The 24,861-nt window shown below is 42.5% G+C and overlaps 1 protein-coding gene across 1 annotated transcript in view; it reads right to left on the bottom strand.

The window, feature by feature from the left end:
- Positions 1 to 2,719: 2,719 nt before the first annotated feature.
- Positions 2,720 to 24,861, bottom strand: part of ABCC4 (ATP binding cassette subfamily C member 4 (PEL blood group)) — a 246,481-nt gene continuing 224,339 nt past the window's right edge. Inside the window, exons 30-31 of the mRNA XM_028112074.2 lie at positions 16,342 to 16,476; positions 2,720 to 5,287 (exon numbers count right to left, since the gene is read on the bottom strand). Coding sequence (XP_027967875.1) covers positions 5,180 to 5,287; positions 16,342 to 16,476 — 243 coding nt within the window. The 3' untranslated portion in view covers positions 2,720 to 5,179. The remainder of the gene's footprint in view (positions 5,288 to 16,341; positions 16,477 to 24,861) is intronic.

A 24,861-nucleotide genomic window follows, 5' to 3' on the forward strand; every position in this document is an offset into this window, starting at 1 on the left:
AAATGGATTGGCCGGGTATTATAGAAATACATAGGAGCATCCTGGGATAAAGCTGATCCCAAGGTGGCTTCCTGGAAGGGATGAAAACTGGGCTGACCCTAGAGACTATGTCCCCTACATGGACGCTCTCCTCTATTTTTCAGACCAGGGTATTGAGGACTATCATTTAGTCAGTCCTTCTGACTTAAATGTCGATCACCAAGAGTCTTCTGCCAGCAGACCCTCATCATCTCCCTCCAGAGCTATGACACACCATGTGGACACGGACATACCCTGCCCAGATGCCTCTTCGAGGACATTGCTCCAGCTGCTGGAAGTGCTGTTAGTGGGCAACGTCCAGCCACCAGCCCTTCTGGGGCCAGCCCGGATGCAATGGCCAGTCCAGGCAGCGGGATCTTTAAAGGCTTGGCCATCAGCCCATGGCAGGACAACCCTGACGCCATGCGAGCTCCAGGAAGCCCAGAGGGGTCAGCTAACGTCACCCAGCCAGCATTCCTGCTTCATTTTTCCCTCTGCGCTCTCCTGCGTCCTCCCTCTTGATTCCACAAGCACTGATCTCAAGGGCACCCCTAATACACATCCCCAACACTAAATCCACTTGGGAGTCTGTGTCCTAGAGAACCAAATTGCAACATGAATCAAAAGATTCCAATACTTGGCGGGGGGGTTACTTGAAAATTTTTTGAAAATTATTATATATATGTATATATGCATACACACACACACACATATATATACAACACTTATTTCTAAATCCCCAAATAAAATACAAAATGGAAATAAAGACTGTGTGAATGCGGTTATCCTTTGTTTAAAATATCAATTTGAGGGGTGCCTGGGTGGCTCAGGTAAGCGTTCAACTCTTGATTTCAGCTCAGGTCATGATCTCAGGGTTGTGGGATCGAGCCCCGCATGGGGCACCATGCTCAGCGGGGGTCTGCTTGAGATTTTCTCTTCCTCTCCCTCTGCTCCTCTTACCCCCTGCCCCCCGACATGCTCACACTCTAAAAAAAATAATTTGATAAGGATCAACATGCCCATTAAAATGGAAGGGATTTTTTTGGAAGTGAATTTTATGGAAGCGAATCCAGGAATTTATTGCAATTCTTAAGGAAACCTACGGCTTTTTCAGCCTGTACTTGTGGAATGATGTAGTTTATAACTTTCTGATGAAGAATATAATTTCCTTGTATTGACACACTCAATTTTCACTAAAAGATCTTTTGAGAATTCACTCAGTTGATCACTAAACAGAGTTAACGATTAACATGGCTTTTGGGATTTTTGTTGTTTTCATTTGAACTTTCTTAGTTTTCTTCATTCTAAGCTTAAGACGTCTTTCTTTTTGGTCAAGATATAAGTCAACCATTTCCTGAACTACATTAGAGGAATTACAAACTTTTTTTTTTCCTCTTGAGACGTGGTGGCCAGGAATGTCATAAGTTTTCTAGAGTAAAAATGTATCTTGAAAATACTCCAAAACAGAATTGTGGAAAGTAACTTCACATTCAGGTGCTAATATTTAACACACTTCAAGGCACAGGATTCTAAACATCATTAAACTTTTCAGAATTAGGTAGGAAACAAATACTCAGGTACTCTCTGGCCAAACCCTCTGTAAGAAAAGCATAGATTTTCATCAGTTCACACAGGAACAAAGTAATCATCTGATAAGTTAACCACTGACTAACCAAATTATCACAATACTTAACAAGTCTAATTCACTGCACTGAATTGACTTAAATTATTTCTTCACTTCAGCAACCAATTATGGTGTTAGGAGGAAACTTTTGGAGGTGATGGGTAAGTTTATGGTATAGATTGTGGTGATGATTTTAGGAGCACATACTGACCTCCAAACTCATCAAGTTTCACACATTAAAGATGTAGTTTTTTTTATGTCTATGTCCTCATTAAAGTGGTTCTTAGGAACCCAGAAAGATCTTACAGTTCCTTTTTATTTCTCCTGAAATTAGAGAAGTGGAATTTATCTTATTAATTGGCCACAGAAAATACAGATCTGGACCTCTCCTGTACCAAGAGCTTCAAATGAGGCCATTAGCTGTGGGTCATATGTCAAGACTTCCACAAGTTCATATTTTAAAAACTCAGCACAAGTAACTTCCCAGATGTAGGCTAGTCACTGGATTTAAATGAGATTCTAAAAGAAAATCAAGGCTGAGAACTTTTTTTTCCTGAATTGCGGAAAGGGACATGCAACAGAAAAGTGCGGAAAATAAAGGAACACAATACTGATCTAATCACTGCCCAGTCAAAACCAAAAAACAAACAAAAAACAAAACAAAAACAAAAAACTTAAATATCCTAGAAACTCCCTTTTTATTTCCCCCAATTACCAACACCTCCACCTCCACCTCCCCAAAGTGAAGCAAGTGTCATGGCTTTGGACACTATAGTTTAAACTATGCTGGAACTTTGCATAAATGGAGTCATAAACATCCTTTGGGGGCAGACTTAAGTTTTTGAGATTCACCTGTGCCGTTGATGTGGTTTAAGTGCTTCCATTGGTGTGGAGTATTTTATCACATCAGTGTATTTTCCTTCTGCTGTTGATGAGCTTTTGGATTATTTCCAGTTTGGGGCTACTAGGAATTATGTTTCTAGGAACATCTTCGAACCCATCTCTTGCAGCACATGTGTATACATTTTGAGTAGAATTAACGGATCACAAGGCATGCAGCTTGAGTAAATGCCGTCAAAGTGTTTTCCAAAGTTGTTTATTTGATACATCCTTTTTTTTAGACACATGGTAGTGCGGGAGAGTTCCCATTGCTCCGGTGGCACTTGATGGGTATTCTTTTTAATTTTAGCCAAGCTAGTGGGTGTTCAGTGCTATCTCATCGCATTTCCCTGGTAACTAATAAGAGTGAGCACTTCTCTGGTTATTGGTCGCTTGGATATTTTGCGAGGTGCCTATTCAAGTCTCTAGTCCATTTCTCTAATTGGGCTTTCTGTGTTTTTCTTAATGAGCTCTTAGTTCTTTATGTTCTATGGTACTGGGTCTCAGACGTTAGCCTGCATCAGAATCACCCTAAGGGCTTATTAAGACACAGTTTACCGGTCCACACCACCAAGTTTCTGATTCAGTAGACCTGGGAAAAGACGCAAGAATTTGCATTTCCAACAAGTTCCCAGGTGAGGCTGATGCTGCCGGTTCCGGGACCCCACTTTGAGAACCAATGTTCTACAGTATTTCAGTGGAGAAACAATAAACGTTTCCTGTTAGTTCAGGGCAAAGTTGCCTTTCAAAAAACAAACAAACAAACAAAAAACCTCAACAACGTGATACCTGTTCAAGCCTAGGGCATAAGTTACTACGCTCTCCCTTCCTGGAAGGGGAGCAACCAGCTCTGGCTTCTACAGCAGCTGTTTCAACCTGTCTGAAACCCACCTAGCTACTTAGAATATTCGGTACACCTAGTTAGCCAAGAGAACCAGTTGACAATGAATCCACTTTCTGGCCCCTGGAAAACTCGCTGGCTTTCAACAGCAAGGACATGAGTCAGTAATCCCTCTCAGAACACAGACCTCAGAATGGAGATGAAAACTGTCAATTTATTTCAAATGAATTTTGTTTCATTAAAAAAAGTGCTATGACATTAAAACAGAAATAAAATAGAAACATGTTTGTTTTTTTAACTGCCTTTAACCTCTAAAGACCAAATAAACAGACACTTTTCCAGTATTTCCACTGTTTTAACAAACCTCATTATCATCATTGCTGTCATTTTAGTCTCCTGAAATACTATCCATGACTACAGAACAGCTTACTGGCTTACTGAACTAAACATTCGCCATATTATTTCTACATATGAAGAGTCAAACTGCGACTACCCTCAATGTATCTTGTGTAGTTTGCCGTGTGTGCTTTTTAAGGCTTGATGCTATAAAACGTCTCTCTTTGAAGAGTCCGAAAATCTGCTGCATGAGGGCATTGTTGATTAATATATGCACAACTTGAGGGTGGTTACACCTTATCCTAGAGGTCACGAGAGTCCACTTAAAACCACAACCTAAAAACCTTTGGCAATTTGAACTAACATACCATAGCCACCATCCAGAAAAACTCAAGACCCATGGTTCAAATAAAGTGCAGCAGGCCTTGGGAGTACAGTGATTTGCTGATTCACTAATCAGAAAGACCCAAACAAAGTGCTGTTAGTGGTCAGAAGGAAAATAACCTGGGCAGGCTCATAAAAGGGAGCCTCCTGGGTGCGCCATTGTTGGCGACGAGTTTTGGTTTTTCTCACCAAGTCAGGAGAACCTATACGTGCAGTGTACAAGGGGTTTCAAGAAAGGCTAAAACCAAAAAGGCTTATTAGAATCAACAGATGGTTAGCTGGCAGAACAGAAATCCAAGTAAGACTACTGCTCTATGGTCCAGAATTACAGCTAGTGGCTGGGCCTTTTCTGAAAATGTCACCATGCTGAGTCCTCAGACTGCGATGGTCCTCATGTTGGAGTTGTGCACATCTAGATGACCGACGATCACACTTGTGTCCTTCATGATCAAATCACCCACGTGGGCTCCAGTGTTGAGAAAGCATTATTTTGTCTTCCTTGTCTTTCAGAACATGTAATTAAATACTGCCCTCCTGTATGCTAAGCATATAACCTTTTTTTGGTCACTATAATGTCACTTAAAGTGTATTTTTGGTTTTTTCCTATTAGTTGTATCTGTACGATTTCAACCAGAGGCCTTTGGGAAGAAATAATGGATCCTAGTTATGTTAAAGAAGTGGCCAGACAAAATGGCAACTTCACACAGTCTTCAAGTAAACAGAATCCCTGATATCACTGGAAAGTAATATGTAATTTGTGAGGGCTGTAAAAAAAAAAAAAAAAGGTCTGTGACAACTTTGTCTTATACCTAACAAAATGAGGTTTGGCTCTGACATCTCCTTAAGGCACCAAACCTGGTTAACAGCTTTTACTGGTGTCCTGCACCTGTGATTTGGATAAGGAAAAAAAAAATACTATAACATATAAATAAAAAATATTACAGCATTCTGCTAGAGCTTGAAATCACTGAGTGAAGTTGGAGGAAGAATCCAAACATCTTGTATGTGTAAAGTATTTTTTGCTAGTGTAAAAAAAGGTACATAGTACAAAAACTATTTTAAAAAAATGTCTTTGGAATAGACTTGATGTGGTAGGATCACAGCGCTGTCTCAAAAATAGTAAAGGCTGAGGGCTGTCCATTGGAAGCATTCATAACCACGTGGTCACTGTGAGTAATATCTGGATAATTCCTTTTGAAGTATATCTGTAAAAAAAAAGAAGAAGAAGAAGAAGAAGAAAGACCGGTATAAAAAGAACATGTTTAAAAGTTTTCAAGTCCTCCTCCCCAAGGCGATGCATGTCTACATCCATGTCTTCATGTGAAGGGCAGCACATTGCTAGTGGAGGTATAATTAAAAAAACAGGGATGCGTTCCCTTCTATGAAGGAAGCAGCCCTATTAAAACCCTCAGCGGGGCTGGGCTTAATGCCAAACAACCTGTAGCTGCACTTTGCTTCTGATCATTCTGATTCACAGATATGTTTTATCACTACATTAAATTGATAAAGCAAAATCATTTTACTGACTCAAAACCTGGAGATAAATTAAAAACAGGGTGACAAAGAGGCCAGGGATTCTAGCGTCCGTACGAGGGTTTCTCATTTTCACACATAAAATGAGCACAATAGATTTGGCTGTTAATATCAGGTTGTAATCCCTATATTTTATAAACTCTGATTGACAAGCATTGAAACGCTGGCGTATATGTATGAAATATCCCAGCGTTTAATTTGTGCGGCAAAGCAGTTATAGGGCCTATAGAAATGGGATCTGTGGATAGTGGGCCACAATAATGAAAAGAGAAGCAAAAGCTTTAACAATGACTCAACCAAGCAACTTCTCTAAAATGTAAGATGATACCAAATAATAGGACAGTTCTTTGCCAAGCCTTTGAGTTCTTGAATTCTACCAATTTCTAGCTGAACTAGAAGAGATACAGGTTTTCTGATAAATGTATAATCAGAACATAAAGGGAATGAAATGCTGTCAAGTTTCTCTGTTCCACAATCATCAGTTTTTAGTAGCTGTATCCTATCTCAGTTCCTTGACAGATGCGCATAACAAAATGAAATAATGTCAAGACTTGTGAGCTCTTATCTCAAAATGTGTTTGGGTGAAAAAGGACTTCAAATGTAATTTTTTTCCCCCAAAGAAGAATGTGAAAAGTTTTGTTTGAGTCTTTAAAACAGAAAATGTACCATCTATCTGAACGTTGACACATGTCATGAGCTGGGTCTCTTAGGCATACGATTCTGGATCTTACAAAACCTGGCTCCAAATATATTTGTGGGTGCCGTCAACAAAGTCATCATGGGGGATAATGGGCTGCACATACAAAAAAGAAAATTGCTGGGACATCTACCTGCAGATTAAGTATACTTTTTCTCTTGTTGCTTGCATACTTGCTACTCCAAAAATAACATTACATTTGAAATATTATATATTAAAATGTCACTTAAGGAGAAAAATAAGGACTTTTCCAAGAATGTCTGGACTGCACTGGGTGACATCTGAGGCTTTTCCCATTATAATGCAAGTATTTAAAAATAATACCTTTGGGGGGGTAACTTTTTAATTTTTTTTTGTAAATTTAAAGCTGGCCATATTTTGTATGGTTATATATTTATGTCCTCAAAAACAGCTACTTCTTGTTGAAACTAAAATCAGCCAATAAGATAAAAATACATCTTCATTTTCTACTGTTTGACAGTCCTCTCCCTTATAAGCCGATCGATGCCTTTCCCCATGACCCGCTCAATGTAATTTTTTACAGAGAAAATGTCCTTATTAGCAAGGCTTCATTGAAAGGGTCTTAGCTTCGTGGTCTGAAAAACCTGAAAGTGAACACTGAAAGCGAGCTTCCTGCGTTATTAAGTCACTGAATTGACCCTTCATTTCCTCCTGTGTTGGCATGTTTGGGAATACACTCTGCTAGAAGAAGTGAGAGGAAACATCCTCTGCCCCCCGCGGGTTCCGCCGGCTGAGCCCGGGATGGGGCAGCCCACCGCCACTCTCTCTCCCCGGGCCTCACCGCTGACCCTGGAAAAGAATCGTTCAGGCCCTCTCCGTCCGGGCTTCCGCACCTGCAAAGTGAGACAGTGACTGACCTCACGGGGACTAACGACCGGCTACAAAACTGCGGAGGAAAGACACACCCCGGTAAGTGGCGGGTGTGATTACAAGGCCGCTCTGAGAAGGGGCCCCCTGGCCCGTGGAAAGGAGCAGCATCACCCCACTTGAGTGAGGAAAACTAAACAGCGGGGAGGCCCCGCTGGGGCACTTCTGACTTTCTCTTTACGGAACCCCCAGGTTGGAGCTGAGACCCCTCCGATTCAGGGAACACAGTCACCGGGGAGGCGGGGAAAGAGGGCCCAAGTTGCAGAGCCGCCGCTCACTGCCGGCTGACCCGTCATGGAGGCGCTTCTGCCTCAGTTTCTCCGTTTGTCAAAAGGGATAACGGTAATGCCAGCTCAAAACAGTTGTGAAGGACCAAGGAAACGATGCCATAAAAAGTTCGAGATCAAGACAAGAGGACGGTAAGAGCAGGGAGTCCTGGGTTTCTTGTCCCTTTCCCTCTCCTTCTCTTGGGTTTGGTTCATGACAGTGCCTCTCATGTAGGCTGAAACCACGCTGAGTACGTGACTCCAGCGTGTCAATAAAGCAACCATCGTAGAATCAAACCTCACTAAAAGCAACAGAGCTTTTATTAAAGCTGCCCATGCGTGGATGAAGGCTAGCAACGGAGCTTTTATTGACATTGCATTCAGAAGGCATTGGTTCAGTATGTTGAATTCTGGCTCCAGACCCTGTCCGATCATTCTCACTACACTGCACGGGCCTAGCTCCATTCCAGGAACTCTCCAGCTCGTCTCTACAGCAGGTCTAACTCCAGTGTACACACTGGCAAGTGTGTCGGCAAGGTTAAAGAGTAAGAGAGTCTGAGAAGACCTCTGCTTTTATGATAATGGAAATGGACTTCCCCTTCCTTATCCCCTCAGAAATCACCCCAGCAGCAAGAGTGCTGCAAGATGCAGAAGAAGCCCATCTCCGATAAGATCGGAGTCCTCGGAAATCCCAAATGGCAAGCTATCCACATGGGCTGCCATATGCAACTGGATCCATTGGGGCTGGAGTAAGCCAGAGCAGAGACAGCTATGGGAGATCTCGGCAATCGGGAGAGTACAGGTGTCCAACTAACTGGCAGATTCTAAGGTGTATCAATGAGGAACTGACCAGAATCACCATCTCTGCCTGAAGCACACACATTGAGGAGGTCCTCGGAGAAGAGAAATACTGAAATGCAAGTAACCGCTCATCTCTGCAGGCTAGGGAGGAGGACAGGCTAAATGAACATGCGTTTTCAGTTTCTCTGCTAAATGAACATACCATTTTCAGTTTCTCTCTCTTGCTTACACACACACACACACACACACACACACACACACACACACACACACACACACACACATTCTCTATCTGGGTCATAAGGAGCTTCTATGTTAAGGAGAGAATTCCCTTTAGCCTGAAATAATGCCCAAGCCACCGCTACCCTAAATATATGGTCCAGGAAAAACTCAATTCAGAGGTGAGTAGTACAATAACTATAAAGTAGTTATTTTAACAATAACAATAACAATAAAGTAGTACACGATCTGTAAAATACACCCAAAAAAGTGAGGAAAAGGAACAAGATAAACATCTGGCAAAAAAATACTCACCAAAGAGATGAAAATTATAAAAAATATATAATGCAATACATTCAAAGAAAATGTAGAACAATCAACCTGTGGACAACAGAAATTCGAGAGTTTGGAAATACGGCACAGCGACACAAAATGATGAGCCAGGAGTTGACTGGGGCCAAAAGTGAAGTGAAGGAGACCACGAAAGCATCACGGAAATGACAGCTGTATGGAAGCAGCACAAAGTGACTTAGCCACTGCTGGAAATAAAACAGGATGAGACATGGAGGATAGGATTGAGAGAGCAAGCATAATTAGAAATTTGTGAAGAATTAAAAGGATCAAGGAGAAAACAGCTTTTATAACACAAAGGACAGATAACATATACATGACAGATATTTGAAAAGAGGAGACTCCAATCAAAAACCAACCAACCAGCCAAAAACCAAAACAAAAAAACTTCAAAGCTATAATTCAGGTAACCTCCAGAAATAAAAGACTTAAAGCTAGGGACCAAAAGAGTACAGAATACCGTAGGAAAAACTAAGTGCCTTCAAAATAAAGAAAGAGTCCTTTAGGCATCCAGGAAAGAAGATCGAGTTGCTTCTAACTTGGCCTTGGACTTCTCCATATGAATAAACAATGTCAGGGCAAAGTTTACAGCATACTAAGTGAAAGAAAGCGTGACCCAAGAATTTTATAACCAGAACATTAAAATTAGAGATGCAGCAAATACTTCAGACATGTGGTAAAGTCAGGGATTCTGACTCCAATGAACCCTCCTTTAAGATGGTACAGAGCCCTGTTTTCCAACCTCTTATTTTTACTGTCACCCACAATAGTAAGTACTTTTCGTATTACACTGAAACTCTGTAGAGATCAACACCTTTATTGAAAGGACTTCCAAGAAATATTTACTATTACTATGAAAGATACACTGTTCTTTTTTTTTTTTTCTCCATTCCATTATTTTGTGTCTCCTGTCTTAAGACATGCTGGTCACGACTAAATAGATTTTACAGCCCCATGAATGGATCACAACCCAAAGTCTGAAAGACAATGTGCTAGAGGACAGATTTTAGCCAACTAAGAGAGGGAGAAAGTAGCATTTAAAATAGGTAAGTAAAATAATAGGGGTTTAAGTATTTTTAAAGATTTGAAGGTAAATAGTAGAAGGAAAGCTATTTAAACAACTAAAATCTGGTGGGAGCACAGAGAGAGAGGGAAGAGATGTTGTCATTGTTTACAATGGGGAATCAGTAATAATAAAGGAAGTGTTCCTAGAAGAAGTGAAAAGTACACACATAAAACAATGAGCAAAGAAAAAAAAAATAGAGGTGCCTTGGCTGGCTCAATCGGTATAGAGCATGCAACTCTTGATCTCAGGGCCATGCATTCCAGCCCCACGTTGGGTGGAGATCACTCAAAAATTAAACAAAAAACAAAAACTAAAAAAGAAATACATCCTAATTAAAAAGTTTTAAAAAAGAACACTAAAAGCTGAAAGCATAACATAAGATAAAATATACCTATAATCTCAACAAATGTAAACGGACTAAATTCATTTGTTAAAAAGGGGTGGGGACTAAGATTAAATCTCAGAGCTAAACTGAACCACATGCCATTTGCAGGAGATATATTTATAATCTGATACTAAAAGACAAAGACATACCAGGCAAATGAAAACAAAGTGAAAAGCAAGGGACTCAGCTGCAATTTTGAACCAGCTTACATTCAGGGCCAGGTGCATTATATGAATCTAAGAAAGAAAAGCACTTTAAAATAGTAGAAAATATAATTCATAGCAAAAACCCAAGTCATGAATATCTGTGGACTAAAATATCATAGCACCAAAATTACCAAAAAATGACAAGAACTAGAAAGTGAAAACCTTTTTACAATGAGACTAACATAATGTGACCTCCCTAAATCACAACAGACCAAAATAAATAAGGATAGAGAAGACCTAAATAATACAATTAACAAAGTGAATCTAACTAAAAGTTATTAAACACTATACGTTAAACAGACAACAGTCCATCTTTATACATGTCCAGAGAACATTCACCAAAATTGCCTATACACTAGAACACAAAGAAAGTATTACTAAACACTGGTTTTGGGTGGAAACAGCACAAACAACTTTGTGATCACAAGGTAATGAAAATCAACATTGATGAGTTTAATAGAAAACAGAAAAAACAAACCCCATCACCAAGAAGTTTTAAAGACCTCTTTCTCAAATAATTCTTGGACCAAAGAGAAAATTAAAACCAAAATTGTAGATTTATATATAAAACTTAACTATGACAAAAGCACTATATATCAGGACTTATCGCATACAGCTAGAACAGTGTTCAGAGAAAAGTCCACCGCCTTAAAATATATGTATTAATGAACAAGAAAGAATGAAAACAAATGCAGTCAAGAAGCCACAATAAAATAAATCATAGAAGGAAGGAATTAATGGATATAAAAGCAGAAAGTGATAAATCGTAACACAGAATACAAGAATCAGTTAAGTAAATCTGAGAGCGCATCCTTTGGGGGGGGAAAAAAACAGAAAACAATTAACTTAGTTAGAAGGAAAAATGGGATGAAGGGAGTGGAGAAAGCATAAATAGTATGCAGCCTTTAAAAAGAATGAGATGGGGCACCTGGGTGGCTCAGTGGGTTAAGGGGCTGCCTTCGGCTCAGGTCATGACCCCAGGGTCCTGGGATCGAGCCCCACGTCAGGCTCCCTTGCTCAGCCTGGAGTCTGCTTCTCCCTCCCCCTCTGCCTGCAGCTCTGCCTACTTGTGCTCTCTAGCTCTCTGTCAAATAAATAAATAAAATCTTTAAAAAAATAAATAAAAAGAATGAGATAACTATATGCATTGATATAATCTGAGATATTAAGTGAAAAAAGCAAAACATGGCTGTCACCAGCACTTAAAACACAGAAAGGCTGTGTAGCACAAGCTCGTGCTCACACACGGACTGCATCAGCACAACAGTCATAGGGGTGCCAGGGCTCCATCCTGAGGGAGGAGCCGAGTCACGACAGGAGTGGGCGGATGACTTACATTTTATTTATAAACTAGAACAACTATTTTAACAAACAGCAAAGTTTGTGAATTTTGTAGCATTAGCCTGTATCATCTGTTGAAAAAAAAAACTTATTAAAAATAAATTTTAATCATTGAAGAGTCTCTAAAGCTACCTAGAAGAACTTTGGGTACTTCTTTTGTTATTACAGGGAGGTAAGGGTTCCATCGACAGTCTTTAAGAAACCAGTCCCCCTCTGATCGTTGAGAGATAAAACTCTTCTGTTTGTAAAATGCCCTGTATTCTTCAAAGCAGGTGAGTATATACACCATCTCATCTGATCCTTGTAGTAAGAGCGCAGTGAAGTGGGGCCCCGCTATAACCCCAGCACGACAAATAAGGACCCCGAGGTGCAGAGACCTCAGGACACATACAGGACCATGGGGCTGCTAAGCGCTCCCTCCACCTACTCCAGCAGGCCCAGGCTCGTAGGGCGTAGGATATCAGGATTTCCTAACTTTGGGGCTGTATCTGGTGATTTCACAAATAGATAAAATGGCACCTGTTACACACTGGGAACAAAGGAACTCCAAAAAACCTCAATTAGGTCTGCTTCATCATGGAAGAGAGTGAATGACAGGCATTCACCCTTGGTTATGGGCTGAACTGTGTCCCCTCAAAATGTGTATGTTGAAGTCCTAACCCCTCAATACCTCAGAATGTGACTGTATGTGGAGATAGGGTCAGTTAAGTTAAAATGAGGTCACAAGGGTGCATCCTAATCTACTCTGACCTGTATGGGGGTGATTAGGACACAGGCACACACAGAGGGAAGACCATGCGAAGACAAAGGAAGAAGATGGCCTATCTACAAGCCAACGAGACATGTTTCAGAGGAGACCGCCTCCGCCGACACCTTGATTTCAAAATTCCAGCTTCCAGAACTGTGAGAAATACATTTCTGTTGCTTTAAGACACCTGATGCGCATTTCAACTTTATGTACCTCAAAGGTACTTTCTCTACTACTTCATGGATCATCTATGAGGGTCAATCAGAGAGTGAGTAAGCTTGCCTACAACCAACATTTTCAGAAAAAAATAACCACGTGGTCAAGAAAACATGACTTGGAAGTACATTTTCCTAGATGCTGGGTTTTCTTTCCAAAAGAATGAATTCCAATCTCTCAGGGGTGGAAAGCTTGCTGACGTACGCTAATCTTCCTACTGTTATCATTCTCAGTGATGTATCGATATTTGATGCTCACACATTTAAAAAGCTGACAATCTGATAGCCTGTTCTAAGAGGACCAAGCATATGCAGAAGTAATGTCAAGAAGATACTCAACTGGGGTGAGAACTGGGGTGTGTATTCCCTTACATCTTTCCAGTGAGGGGACCTGAGCCAGTGTCAGGATTGAAATCCCACAGGGATGTTCTGCCATTATGAGAACCTGGCCTCACTTTGGACGCCTCATAAGATTAAGATAAGGAGCAGGGTTTTGAAACTTAACACATGGACTGGGGCAGCTCTCAGCCTCAGCCAGCAATTCGCCCTCGGCTCTCCACTGACCAGCTCTGTGACCTTAGGTGAGTCCTTGATCCACTCTCCTCATCCATGAACTTGGATAAGAAAGAACGGCCATGAGGATTAAGTGAAATCATACACGTGAGAACTGTGTAAGATAAATGATAAAGAACGATGCAAATATGGGAAAGCAAACTGGTGCAGCCACTCTGGAAAACAGTATGGAGGTTCCTCAAAGGTGAAAACAGAGCTACCCTATGACTCAGCAACAAAAAGAAACAAATGCAGTGATCTGAAGGGGCACCTGCACCCCGATGTTTCTAGCAGCAATGTCCACAATAGCCAAACTGTGGAAAGAGTCCAGATGTCCATTAACTGATGAATGGATAAAGAAGATGTGGTATATATACACAATGGAATATTATGCAGCCATCAAAAAAGGAAGAAATCTTGCCATTTGCAACAACAGGGATGGAACTGGAGGGTATTATGCTATATGAAATAAGTCAATCAGAGAAAGACAATTATCATATGATCTCACTCATATGTGGAATTTAAGAAACAAAACAGAAGATCATAAGGGAAGGGAGGGAAAAATAAAACAAGACAAAATCAGAGAGGGAGACTCTTAAGCACAGGAAAGAAACTGAGGTTTGCTGGACAGGAAGGGATGGGGGATGGGGTAAATGGGTGATACACTATATGTTAATTGGAAATAGAGGAAGATACACACAGAAAGACCTCCCCAAATGTGACACCTGTTTATATGTTATTATGAGATGCTGTTACATGAGGTGCAAGATGAACGGACCGGGAACCCCAAGATTTCTAACTCTGTGACCTATAAACATGTCTGTATGTACCTTACACTTGCATTAAAACATGTTAAAAGAACGATTTCTAATTCTGCGTCTGCTGCAAACTAGAGTTAACATAAGTTAGGGCCACCTTCCTTCTAAGGGGCCTTAGTTCCCTCATTCGTAAAATGAGGGTGTTGAACTATATACTACCTTAATGTTATCTGGAACTATCTGTGATTTATTTCTCATTACTCAACGTCTTGATAATATACAATGATAACGCATTCTTAAAATGGAGGCTTTGACCCGTAGGTGGGGACCCATCTGTTTGATGTGAAATGCCTGAGGTCGAAGAACAAAGGGGTTTGTGAGATTGCTGTTTTATGAGATGATACAGGGGATCCCCAGTGACTGACTGGGAGACATCGAGCAGATGAAAGCACTCGGCATTTCAGACGTGAAAGCAACACAGGGCTCCCAGTGTAGCTTCTCTACATTCACATACAATGTAAGTCTTTACGTTGTATGTACAGGATACAGATTTCCTCGTCCCTAACCCTCGGTTTGAACTCTGAATCTGCCAATTATTCGGCCAGCTGTGTGACTCTGAGCAATTTCCTTCCCCTCTCAAAGTCTCAGCCTCCTAAACCAGCACCAAGACAAGAGAAGCTCGATCACAGCACAGGGCATGGCGCATGACGTCCAAGCTTCATCCCGCTCCTCCAAAGGGCTCAGCATATATACGATGTATCTCTGCTCTTCTCAACTCTTGGGGTTATACTGGGGATGACTAAGGAACATATCTGACATGTGAGTTCCCAGCATAACACTGTGCACACATATACCCATTTACCGAACAGTTTTAGAGGACAGAAGCAGAATTCAAAGAAATCCCCTACGAGCGAGCAGTGGAAGTACAGCTCTTCATTTCTAAGGAGGGATGAGACGAAGCAGGGACAGAAGAGAATTCAGGCTGTGTTTCTAATCTCTCATACACAAGTACTGTTAGATACTAGGACAGATTTCCTCCAGATGCTTAAGATATTACACAAATAATTTTTTCTTAGAGTGAAAATCTGGGAAATGCAAAAAGAGGATGAAAAGAAAAATGTACCCGTGATTATAATGCCCAGAGATAAAGAGTTCTGATGGACAGCCTCAAAAGACTGTTGGTCTCATTCCACCCAAGCCATGCATCTCAAATGGCAAGAACACGTGAGTTTCCTTTCTTCCCTCCATCCTTCCATCAATCCAACTCCCACCTTGTATCAGAAAGAGTTACAGGTGATACCGGACATTAGCTTAAGTCCCTGAAAGCAGCCCTCAGTTCTCACATCACACCCAGACAATGAGATACTCCATTACTGTTATTGGAAAGATACCAGATAATCCGAATGTTATTCACTGAGCACCTTTTTCTCACCATATACGGTGCTTGGTACTTTCACACACATCATCTCTGTGAAAATGCTTTGTAAACCTTCAAGCACCACTCAGACTATAGCATTGAGATAGTATAGATTCTTGATTGTCCCAATGGCGATTTCATCATCTAGAAGGCAGAGGAAGCACAAGGTGGTAACCAGACCTAATTCCAAACAACCAAGAATCAGGAAGAAACCTGGGCAGGAAGAAGGGTCAGTATCATGTAGTTTTCTTTACAAATTATAAAACAGAAAAGCAACCTACACATTTCCCTGCTGGATCTTTCTAGACCAGACAGAAAATACCCCACAATCTTTTTTCCCAAACTCTTCAAAATTTCCTGGACCGGGATGTGCCTTGACCACATTTGCATCTCAAAGGTGAGCACCCATTAGAATAAAATGTAATGGGTCCGCAAAAGGCGAACATTCTGTGCCACAGGAGAATCTGTACTCACAGAACCGAACATGGGCAATCTCTTTAGAATCTGGTCTCTCTCAGCAATTAGGCACAGGTGCCCGCGCACCTGAGCGACCCACGGTGCTCAGAGCCTCCCCACGTGCTGGCACAGGTAAGCATGCACACCTGTGGCTCCCCTCTGCCCCACTGAGTCTGCCGATTCTCAGCAGACCCGACTTCAACCTGGGACGTGTTGTTAAGACCCAGTCATGAAGCGTTGTCTCTGAAGGCTTATAATTGAAAAGGGCACAGGGTGCTTGTTACAGCACCCTTGGTGCCAGATTGTGAGGAGTGAACGGCCGAGATGAACTTTAATTACCAGTCCCTGTGGCGGGCTCACCTGTTTTGCTGTTTCAGTGAGGGCAGCAGCTTCTGCCTTGCCCAGTTGCTGCACCATCTTGTAAAACAGGCTCTCTTCGTTCTGCAGCAAAACATAGGGTTCATCATATTCTTTCAGTCTTCCTGAATCCAAAACCTGTTAATCAGCAGAAAGAAACCCATTAGCACACAATGTTTTGCAGTAACATATTATAACTCAGACAATATTTCGGAAAGGGGCAGGAGAAGGAGAATAGAGAGAATCCATTTGGGTGGTAGGCCTGGCTGGTGTTTAAATGGTTTGATTACCCTGTTTTACTAGGCAGACAAAGGCCTAGCCCGACCTTTTATTATTATAATGTTATAGGAAAGGAAGAAAATGAAAGTTTTAGACTATGATTATGGGCACTCAGCAGTCCTGTGGCGTTTTATATTCTGCCAAAGGCATTTCGGGTTGTTATTAGTTAGTGCTTTTAGCTCTCAGACTCCAAGCTTTGAGGGCTATTTATACATACATTCAGACTTGGGAAATTTCTTGATTTAAGAAAATCAACGTCAGTTTACCTAAAAAGTAGGGTGATGTCATCCAGACCAGATGGCAGCAACCTGACAGCAAATTAATAGCCGAGCTGGCTTGACAGAATCTGAGCAATATTTGGAAAAGAAGTCAATGCTTCTGGAATTTCTTTAGGGTCCTGGAATATATTAGCCGGTAAGAGGGGACAAAATAACCCCGTCGGCGAGATTAAGGTGCATCTTGAAGTTGGCTTTGGTTGGAGCTTAGTATTCTGGGAGTGAAAGATTGGCTAAAAGAGCTGCTACCTAAGCAGCTTTAGCATAATTGCTCTGCACAGAAGAAATCTCTAGAAATCCAATTTTCTCTTTGGATAAGACTAAAGAAGTAATTAAGAAACTGAGCTCCAAATTCCAGCGATCGTGGCCTGCACAGTCCACGGGGGCAGCCCAATCTCAATTGCAGAAGACCTGAATATCTGTTTTCACAATTATCTCCCCTGCTTCCTTTTCTCTCTTTCTTCGGCTGCCTGCCTTTCAGCCATTTTATTGCTCCTTAATATGTCCACTAATTGGAAATTGAAAGGGAGAGGAAGGGGCTCTTAACTCTACATTTCTACTTGTTAGTAGCTCTGGGTAATCGTTTGGGAGGGAAGGAAGAGGCTGAAACAATCGGCCCAAATGACGTACCTAGGAAAACAGTTCTTTAAGTGGTACTTAGTCCTTCATTTCGGTGGTCTTTAGAGTAAATTTATCTTAAGGGGATACACAGGAACTCCAAGCAGGATGCAGGCTGTTTGTCCACATCTAGGGACTGCAGTTAATTCAGTCCCACGGTATTTAATAGGAAACATTAAGTCTCATAAAGGGCATTTTCCTGTTAATCTTTTGTTTACTACCATGAATCACTGCTAAGGGCAGCTTTCTCAAAAGAGTTCAAGAATAATTGAATCTGTCACATCCACATAATAATTAAAATGTCCTATAATTTGGCATGCCAATTTAGATGCCCCGAATGTGTAATTTTACTTAAGCATAGCATTATAGAGCATAACCATTCCTCCTGATGTTGAAGAAGAAGAAGAAAAAAAAGCAATGGTAAAATACAGGTTTCTCTCATGCTTAAAGACTAAGTAAATAAGTGAATCAAATTACTTCATACAATGAAGAACTTTACATTCTGCAAAAGCATCAACTTTTTAAAAAAATCACCAGTTCAGAGTTAGTGGAAAATGAGTTCTCCGACTATAAAGACTTCACCTAATTTTTAATGGAATGAAAGTATTACTGATATTTTGTCCGTGTCCAGCTTCCTACTTGATTCACATTTGAGTGAATGGTAAATTTTTCCATTTTCTCTCATATTGTCTGAAAACACACAAATACCACTGAGATGACTAGTTCTCAGAACTGACCAGTATCTGAAAAGGCAGAGCCAGAACAAAATTAATGCTTTCAAAAAGCAACAGGATTAACAATATAAATGATCAAAAGATTACTTTGGTCAAAATACTTTGAGTCTCATAAGTACTAAATATAAATGCAATGTAACAAAGAACGACTACCTTAAGATTAAAAAAAAAAAAAAAACTCACCCCGTAACTAAAATAGCGGTCTTTTGAATTTAAAAAGGAATAAAAATAGCTGTGGATTGAACACTCATTGTATCACATGCTTTATAGATATCACTGTTAATTCTCAAGGTAGACAAGGTACGTAACTCCCTTCCTTCCTTCCTTCCATCCATCCATCAGTCCATTTATCATTCCTTCCTTCTTACCTTCCACTCTTCCATCTATCCATCCAGGAAATACTGATACCTAATACCAAAAGTACTGTGCTAGGAACAGGAAATTCAAAGATGAGCAAGACACACTCTGTCCAGAAACTCACAGCCAGAGATGAAGACTGAGGTGCAGATGTGTTAAGTAGTTTGGCTCACACTACAGAATCAAGTAGAGAGCAGAGGTGGCATTCAAACCCAGGGCTGAATCCCTACTCTTTCTTCTCCATGTGAGTTCCCAGAGAAAGACACTTTGATTATTTGTTATCAGAAGCAAAATAAGGGAGATGAGACTGTTAACATTCAATTTTCTAAGATACCTTTCCATATGGATAATATCATATATTAACTTTGTATAATTTAAGAAAATATGCCTATAAACGTAAACATTTCCCCCTGTCCACTTTCCACTGCATTTTTATTATACTCAGGGCTCATATTATTTACTGTGTGCCTAGTAGATACTCGCAGAAAAAGAAAACCAATTTTATTAAACTTTTAGGATTAATAAAGCGTAAGTAACACACGGCAAAAACACATTTGAGGAAAATAAGTAAACTTTCATTAATTCCTGAATTTATTCAGCAAACATTTATTGCCTACTTAACTGCGTTCACGCCATTACGAGAGATGCTGTGCAGGAGGCAAAAGATATGTAAGTCACAACCCCTGACTTTCTGGAGTCTGTACTGAGAGAGAGAGAGAAGTCCTCAAATGTCTATAAGGCACGAAAAAAAAGCAAAACAAAGGGGATCTGAGCAGCAGAAGACATGACTTCTGGCCACAGGTTCTGAGGACGAGCTTCAAGACGGAGAAAGCGTACCAAACCGAGCCTGAAAGAACGGGAAGGCTTGAACATGCAGCAGCGGGGCCGGGGGGTGGAGAGTGGTCATTCCAGACACAGAGAACATGAGCCAAGAGGTCCGGAGATGAGCCTGTCAACTCCTTACGGGGGCAGGATGCCGTGGTTTCCCGTTCTGCTATTGCATCTCCTGGCCGTGGCATCGTACATGACGAGAAGCAGGTGCAGAGTACACACTGGCTCCAAGTTAAATACAAAGGAAACGGAATTTGAGGCATGACGGCGTGACTGTCCAGTGGTGTAGTTGAGAGGACTCAAGGGGAGTGAGTGTGGCTGCCACTGGGAATCAGGCGGTGGGATCCAGGGAGGACAGGAGCAGGGGCAGAGACTCAGAGGGCCACATACCTGAGGTTGCTGAGTGGCAAGAGGGAGAGGCACCTGAGGGACAGACAGACCAGGGCTGAGGATGGAGGCTTGAAACTCATTTATCTCATGTATTGGAGAAGAGAAAGGAGAGAAGGTGCAGTCAGAGAGGAGGGACATTGGCAGAAACAAGAGTGCAGAGCCACCAAGATCACACCAGGGGCTACAGAGCCCTCTTGGGGTGCAGACTGAAAAAAAGTCCAAGCACGGAACTGTACCCACTTTGCCTTTATCAGTTTGAGCAAAAAGTCCAGATCTTTCAGAACGAGTAAACATAAAGCAACGCCAGATTTTCTTTATGTACAGAAAAACAGGTAGAATTTTGAGTTTTTATTGTTAGCATCTCATTTCTGGAAGAAAAGGCTCCCGTGATCTCCCTCGGTGCCCCCAACTCTCCTATGGCCCGAGTTAAACAACAAACACAACCACACATTCGAGACGGTGTGAGAGCAACACCATGGCGCCAACATCTCTCCAGGAACGCCAGCCTCCAATCACTTGCGCTCTCTAGCAGGTTAAGGGAAAATACATTATGTTGGACAAGGCAGTCAGTTACGTAAACTCAATGAAGACGTGCTTAACAGGCCTATGTATCTGCAGATATTCCAGGTAGCTGTCCTAGATATAAAAATTAAATGGACCCATTGCAAAATAATCTAACCCATTTTGAAATGGCGGGATGCCATCAGTGGTAGTGGGGTGGTTGCAGGGAGAGGCGGGGTGGGAGGGGTACAGGACAGGGTGGACGAGAAACCTGACAACAGCAAAGAGATGCCTGGGACAGTTTTCAGTATGGCAACAAGCAACAAAGGGAGATCCCACTTAGCAGCAAGCAGAGTGGGGAGATCAGAGTTTCAGACATCTGCTTTTGGTGGCCCGGGGAGAGGCAGAGGGGCAGTTATCCAGCCTTGAAAGTTGGGTCCCTCTCTGGTAAGACGGATGCCTGTGATTTTCTCTGTGATAAGATACTGTGGGGAGTATTACTCAGAATCCTTTCTTAGGTCTTGAAATGGTCCACCACTGTTACCCGGGGAAGCTGAAGGCTAGGTCACAGTGACTGCCAGAGCTACTCCCCCCAAATTCCTGCTATTTCAAGTATTTCTTCTCCCGGATTGCGCTTTCAACCTTCACAGTGGTTATTTTTCCCTCTGAAAACTGGAATGAAACCTCTGGGGGTTTTGAAGGAGCTGTTCTCTTCTGAAATGTTCCAACTGTGGCCACGTATGCAGGCTTACTGAAGCAAAGTTCCAGAAAGGTGAAAAACAGCATTTATTTATTTATTTTTTTAAAGCTTTTTATTTATTTATTTGACAGACAGAGACACAGCGACAGAACAGGAACACAAGCAGGGGGAGAGGGAGAGGGAGAAGCAGGCTCTCCGTTGAGCAGGGAGCCCGATGCGGGGCTCGATCCCAGGACCCCGGGATCATGACCTGAGCCGAAGGCAGATGCCCAATGACTGAGCCACCCAGGTGCCCCGAAAAACAGCATTTAAATAAAACTCCAGGTAGCTCTGAGGTACTTTTGTGCTTTTCCAGGTGGGTACGTTCCAGCAGTGTCTGGGTCTGAGTTCTCTGGGAAAAACTCTACTCAGAAGAGGTTGGAGTTTAGGAAGAAAGATAAAGACCATAAAACCGTAACATGGCCTGTAAGAGGCGGACTCTGGGCTTCTCAGCCCCGGCTTTTATTCTGCAGAAGCCCCTAACTCCTGACAGTGAAAATGCTGAACCTAGGCAGCGAGGCAGGTCTGAAGATGCCTCCTTCGCTCCTGCTGCCGGGCCCGGGGGGTGGGGGGCAGTCTGGGGATGCTGTCAGGGCTCAGGGGACGTGGGCACGGGAGGAAAAAGCTGTACCAGCGGCCGAAGAGAAGACAGGTCCCAAGTAACCAGCTAATCCTCCAACTACAGGGAAGAAGCTGTCTTTAACACAGAGATAGTGGTAACTATTAGGCGAAAGAGGGTTTCTAATTTGTCTGCTTGCTCCACTGTTTTGTGGCAACTGAGCAAATGAGGAAGATTAAATTAGCTGTCATTATGACTACATCATGTTTAATAAAGTTAAAATTGAGAGAACATCTTTGTAAAACAGAATTCTAAGCCTAACACATTAATGGTGCTTAATGAACCAAAACTGGACAAATCCCTTTGGAGAGCCAACACATAAACAAAGCTATTAATTAGGTCACAGTTGTTTCCCAACAAGCCTTTTGTTTGATTTACTTACAGTAAACAAAACCATATCCATACGTCTTTGTGCAGAAGTATTCACCAGTGCAACAAAATGTAATTATGACACCGTGAGCGCGTGCAATTACACGACTTAATGATGACAGGGCTGTTGGTTATGCCCTTCATTAGCATCCGTCACTTCCCCAGCCACTCCCCGAGGCCGGCCACCCTCCAGCCCGCTCTGGAGCAGTAGGCCTTGCAGCTGACGGACGCGTCTTTATGCCCCTAAAGCTTTCAGAGTAACAGAACAGACCATCGCTTGCTTTTTGGAAAGGAAATGGGTATTTCTAAAGCCAGCAAGAAAAGAAGAATTGCTCCCAAAATCAAAGGTTCAAGAAAAGAACATGATGTATGTTTTTTGGATGGACTGAAAGCCAACTGGGAATCAGATGCTCTAGAATAAAATAGAAGGTTTCCACCTGGAGTGGATGGAGCCCAGAGGACAATTCCCCAACGATGAAGCTAGGGAATGCGGGTCACCTGGGTCCCCTGAGGTCCACTCCTGCCATTCCTGTCAAAGGAGTCAGCAACCCAAACCAGCTCTGACCAAGATGTAAGCAAGTGGCCGAGTTCACCTCTCCTGGTGGGAGTGGCAGCCCCATGGAGACACGCAGAGTCCACCACAGAAAATGAGGTCCTTCCAGGCACAGGCCACATGCTCTAAAGAGAACCGTGCATTTCCCGTCTCCAAACCAACTTCTCCCTCAGTCTCCCCAACTCCCCCAGACCTCAGGCCCCTTCCCTCACATGATGTAGTCATAATGACAGCTAATTTAATCTTCCTCATTTGCTCAGTTGCCACCAGCACGCCAGTCCTTTATCTGCCCCCAATCCAACCATCTCGCCATTTCCTTTGCTGGCGGCTTAGTCTGAGCCGCCAACATCCAGTCGAACCAAAAGGCGACTGAACAGTTTTAACTCTGTGGTTTTAACTCCCTCTCTAAGGAAAGAGGGAAAGCAGAGTGAGGCCAGGTTAGAAAGGAACGGAGGGGCTGCAAATTGCTTTGCAAACCTGTATTAAGGATTTGGACAAAGACACTGACCAAGAGAGAAAAATCTGAGATTCTTGAAATTTACCAGGAGATACTGGGAAGGAGAGCATTCCACAAATGGACATGTTTTGATAACAGCAACCAAGCCGACTGGTTAAGGGGATGCAGAAAAGTTCCCATCTGTGGGTCAGACGCTGGTGCATAAGATTTAGGAAAAACCAGCTGACGAGTCTGCCAAGTTCTGTCCTTTGCTGTTTCCCTAACCGATCATGCATTCCAAGGCCACAGTATTCTAAGTTTTTCTAAGTATGAGATGATAAAAGAAGCTGCTACCATCACTGTCATCATACCAAAGACCAAAAATAAATCAATATGATACATTTAGGAGCAAGGGATTTCTTTGGACGGGCCCCCAACTGAGCTGAAGACCAAGCCAGCTTCCTGCTGCCACCCACAAAGCCTGACTAAGCATGGCAAACAGGGAAACGTCATGGCATCACTCATCTACTGTGGAAGAAGGACGCTTCTGGGAACAATCTGTGACATAATGCCGAGAGATGAGAACAAAGTGACAGGAAACAAATAGAAATGCATTTTTCCAGTTACCATTCAAGAACACAAAATGAAGGACTAAGGATGCTCGATGCTAAATGTTTCTGGAATCCAAGAGTCACTGGCCCGCCCTCATGGAACACCCCTACCGGGGTGGCCTGCTTCCTAGTGTGATGTTCTAGTCCAGACCGGCCACACTGCTTGAAGTCTAAAGCATCCTTTTGGTTGGGAATACCCAACTCCTGTCGTCTGCCTCGTCAGAGCTCATTCCTATACATGTCCAGGTCTGGGGAGTGCTGAGGTTGAAGGCACTGCTTCATTGTGGAGAGGCTGGGATGTTCTCAGTGCCGCTCCCCTCCCGATGATCCCATCTGATGATGCATATGAAGCAGGGTGGGAGGTAATATTCCAGAAACTGCCCCAAAGAGTCAAAAGAGACAGCTCCGTTTCACTGGACATAAGGAAGCTTGGATACTGAGCAAGCAAGAGAGGGAAAGGAGACAGAAGAAAAAAGAGAGGAAAATAGAGACAACAGGGAGGGAAGAAGGGAAAAAGGAAAGAAAAATAAGGAAGGAAAGGCTGAATTACTAAGAAAGAAAAAGCCAATCAAACCTAGAAGATACCAGACAGCTATCTAGAGACCAAAGCTGGGAGCCTGCCATGTGTGCAGTAGCCAGATCTACTGTGTAAGAGGCTTGCTGGTTGGTCATCTAGTTTCTCAGCCCCAAATCCACCTTTCTTCCTACACTCTCACGTGAGATGCTGGGGCTGGGTTTCTGCAAATCCCGTGTCAGAGACGCTTTGACCAGTGGGTGCTCTGTTGGGTTCCACCGGCAGGGGGCACTGCGGGGGAGGGGCTGAAGGTGGGAAAGAGAGCAAAAGGTCTCCCTGGCTTATGCCACTCTTGCACCATTGCCCAGGGATGGGGACCTGGCGCCAGCCCCCATCTTCCATTAGAACACACAATGAGAACTAGCCTCTTGGTGCACCTCACAGACGTGACCAGCAGCTGGTTAGTGGTTCTCATAGGAGGTCTGAGCATAGGAGTCTTTGGGGTCTCTCCTCCGAGTTCTTAGGTCTGGAGATCTGTCCTGGGGCTCAGTACCTGCTTCCTAAAATTATTACCCTGGTGTTTCCCGTCCACTTCCCCAGCCCTCCAATTCCTACGCTAAATCCCCTACATGAAATCTTTTCTGTTGAAATATGTTGTGTTTCTGACTGGGGCCTCTCTTCTCAGACTCCCTTCTGA

This window comes from Eumetopias jubatus, unplaced genomic scaffold, assembly GCF_037043125.1.
Source record: "Eumetopias jubatus isolate StellerSeaLion01/CBP00866 unplaced genomic scaffold, mEumJub1_p1.0 scaffold_3, whole genome shotgun sequence".
In the NCBI taxonomy this organism is placed as follows: Eukaryota; Metazoa; Chordata; class Mammalia; order Carnivora; family Otariidae; genus Eumetopias; species Eumetopias jubatus.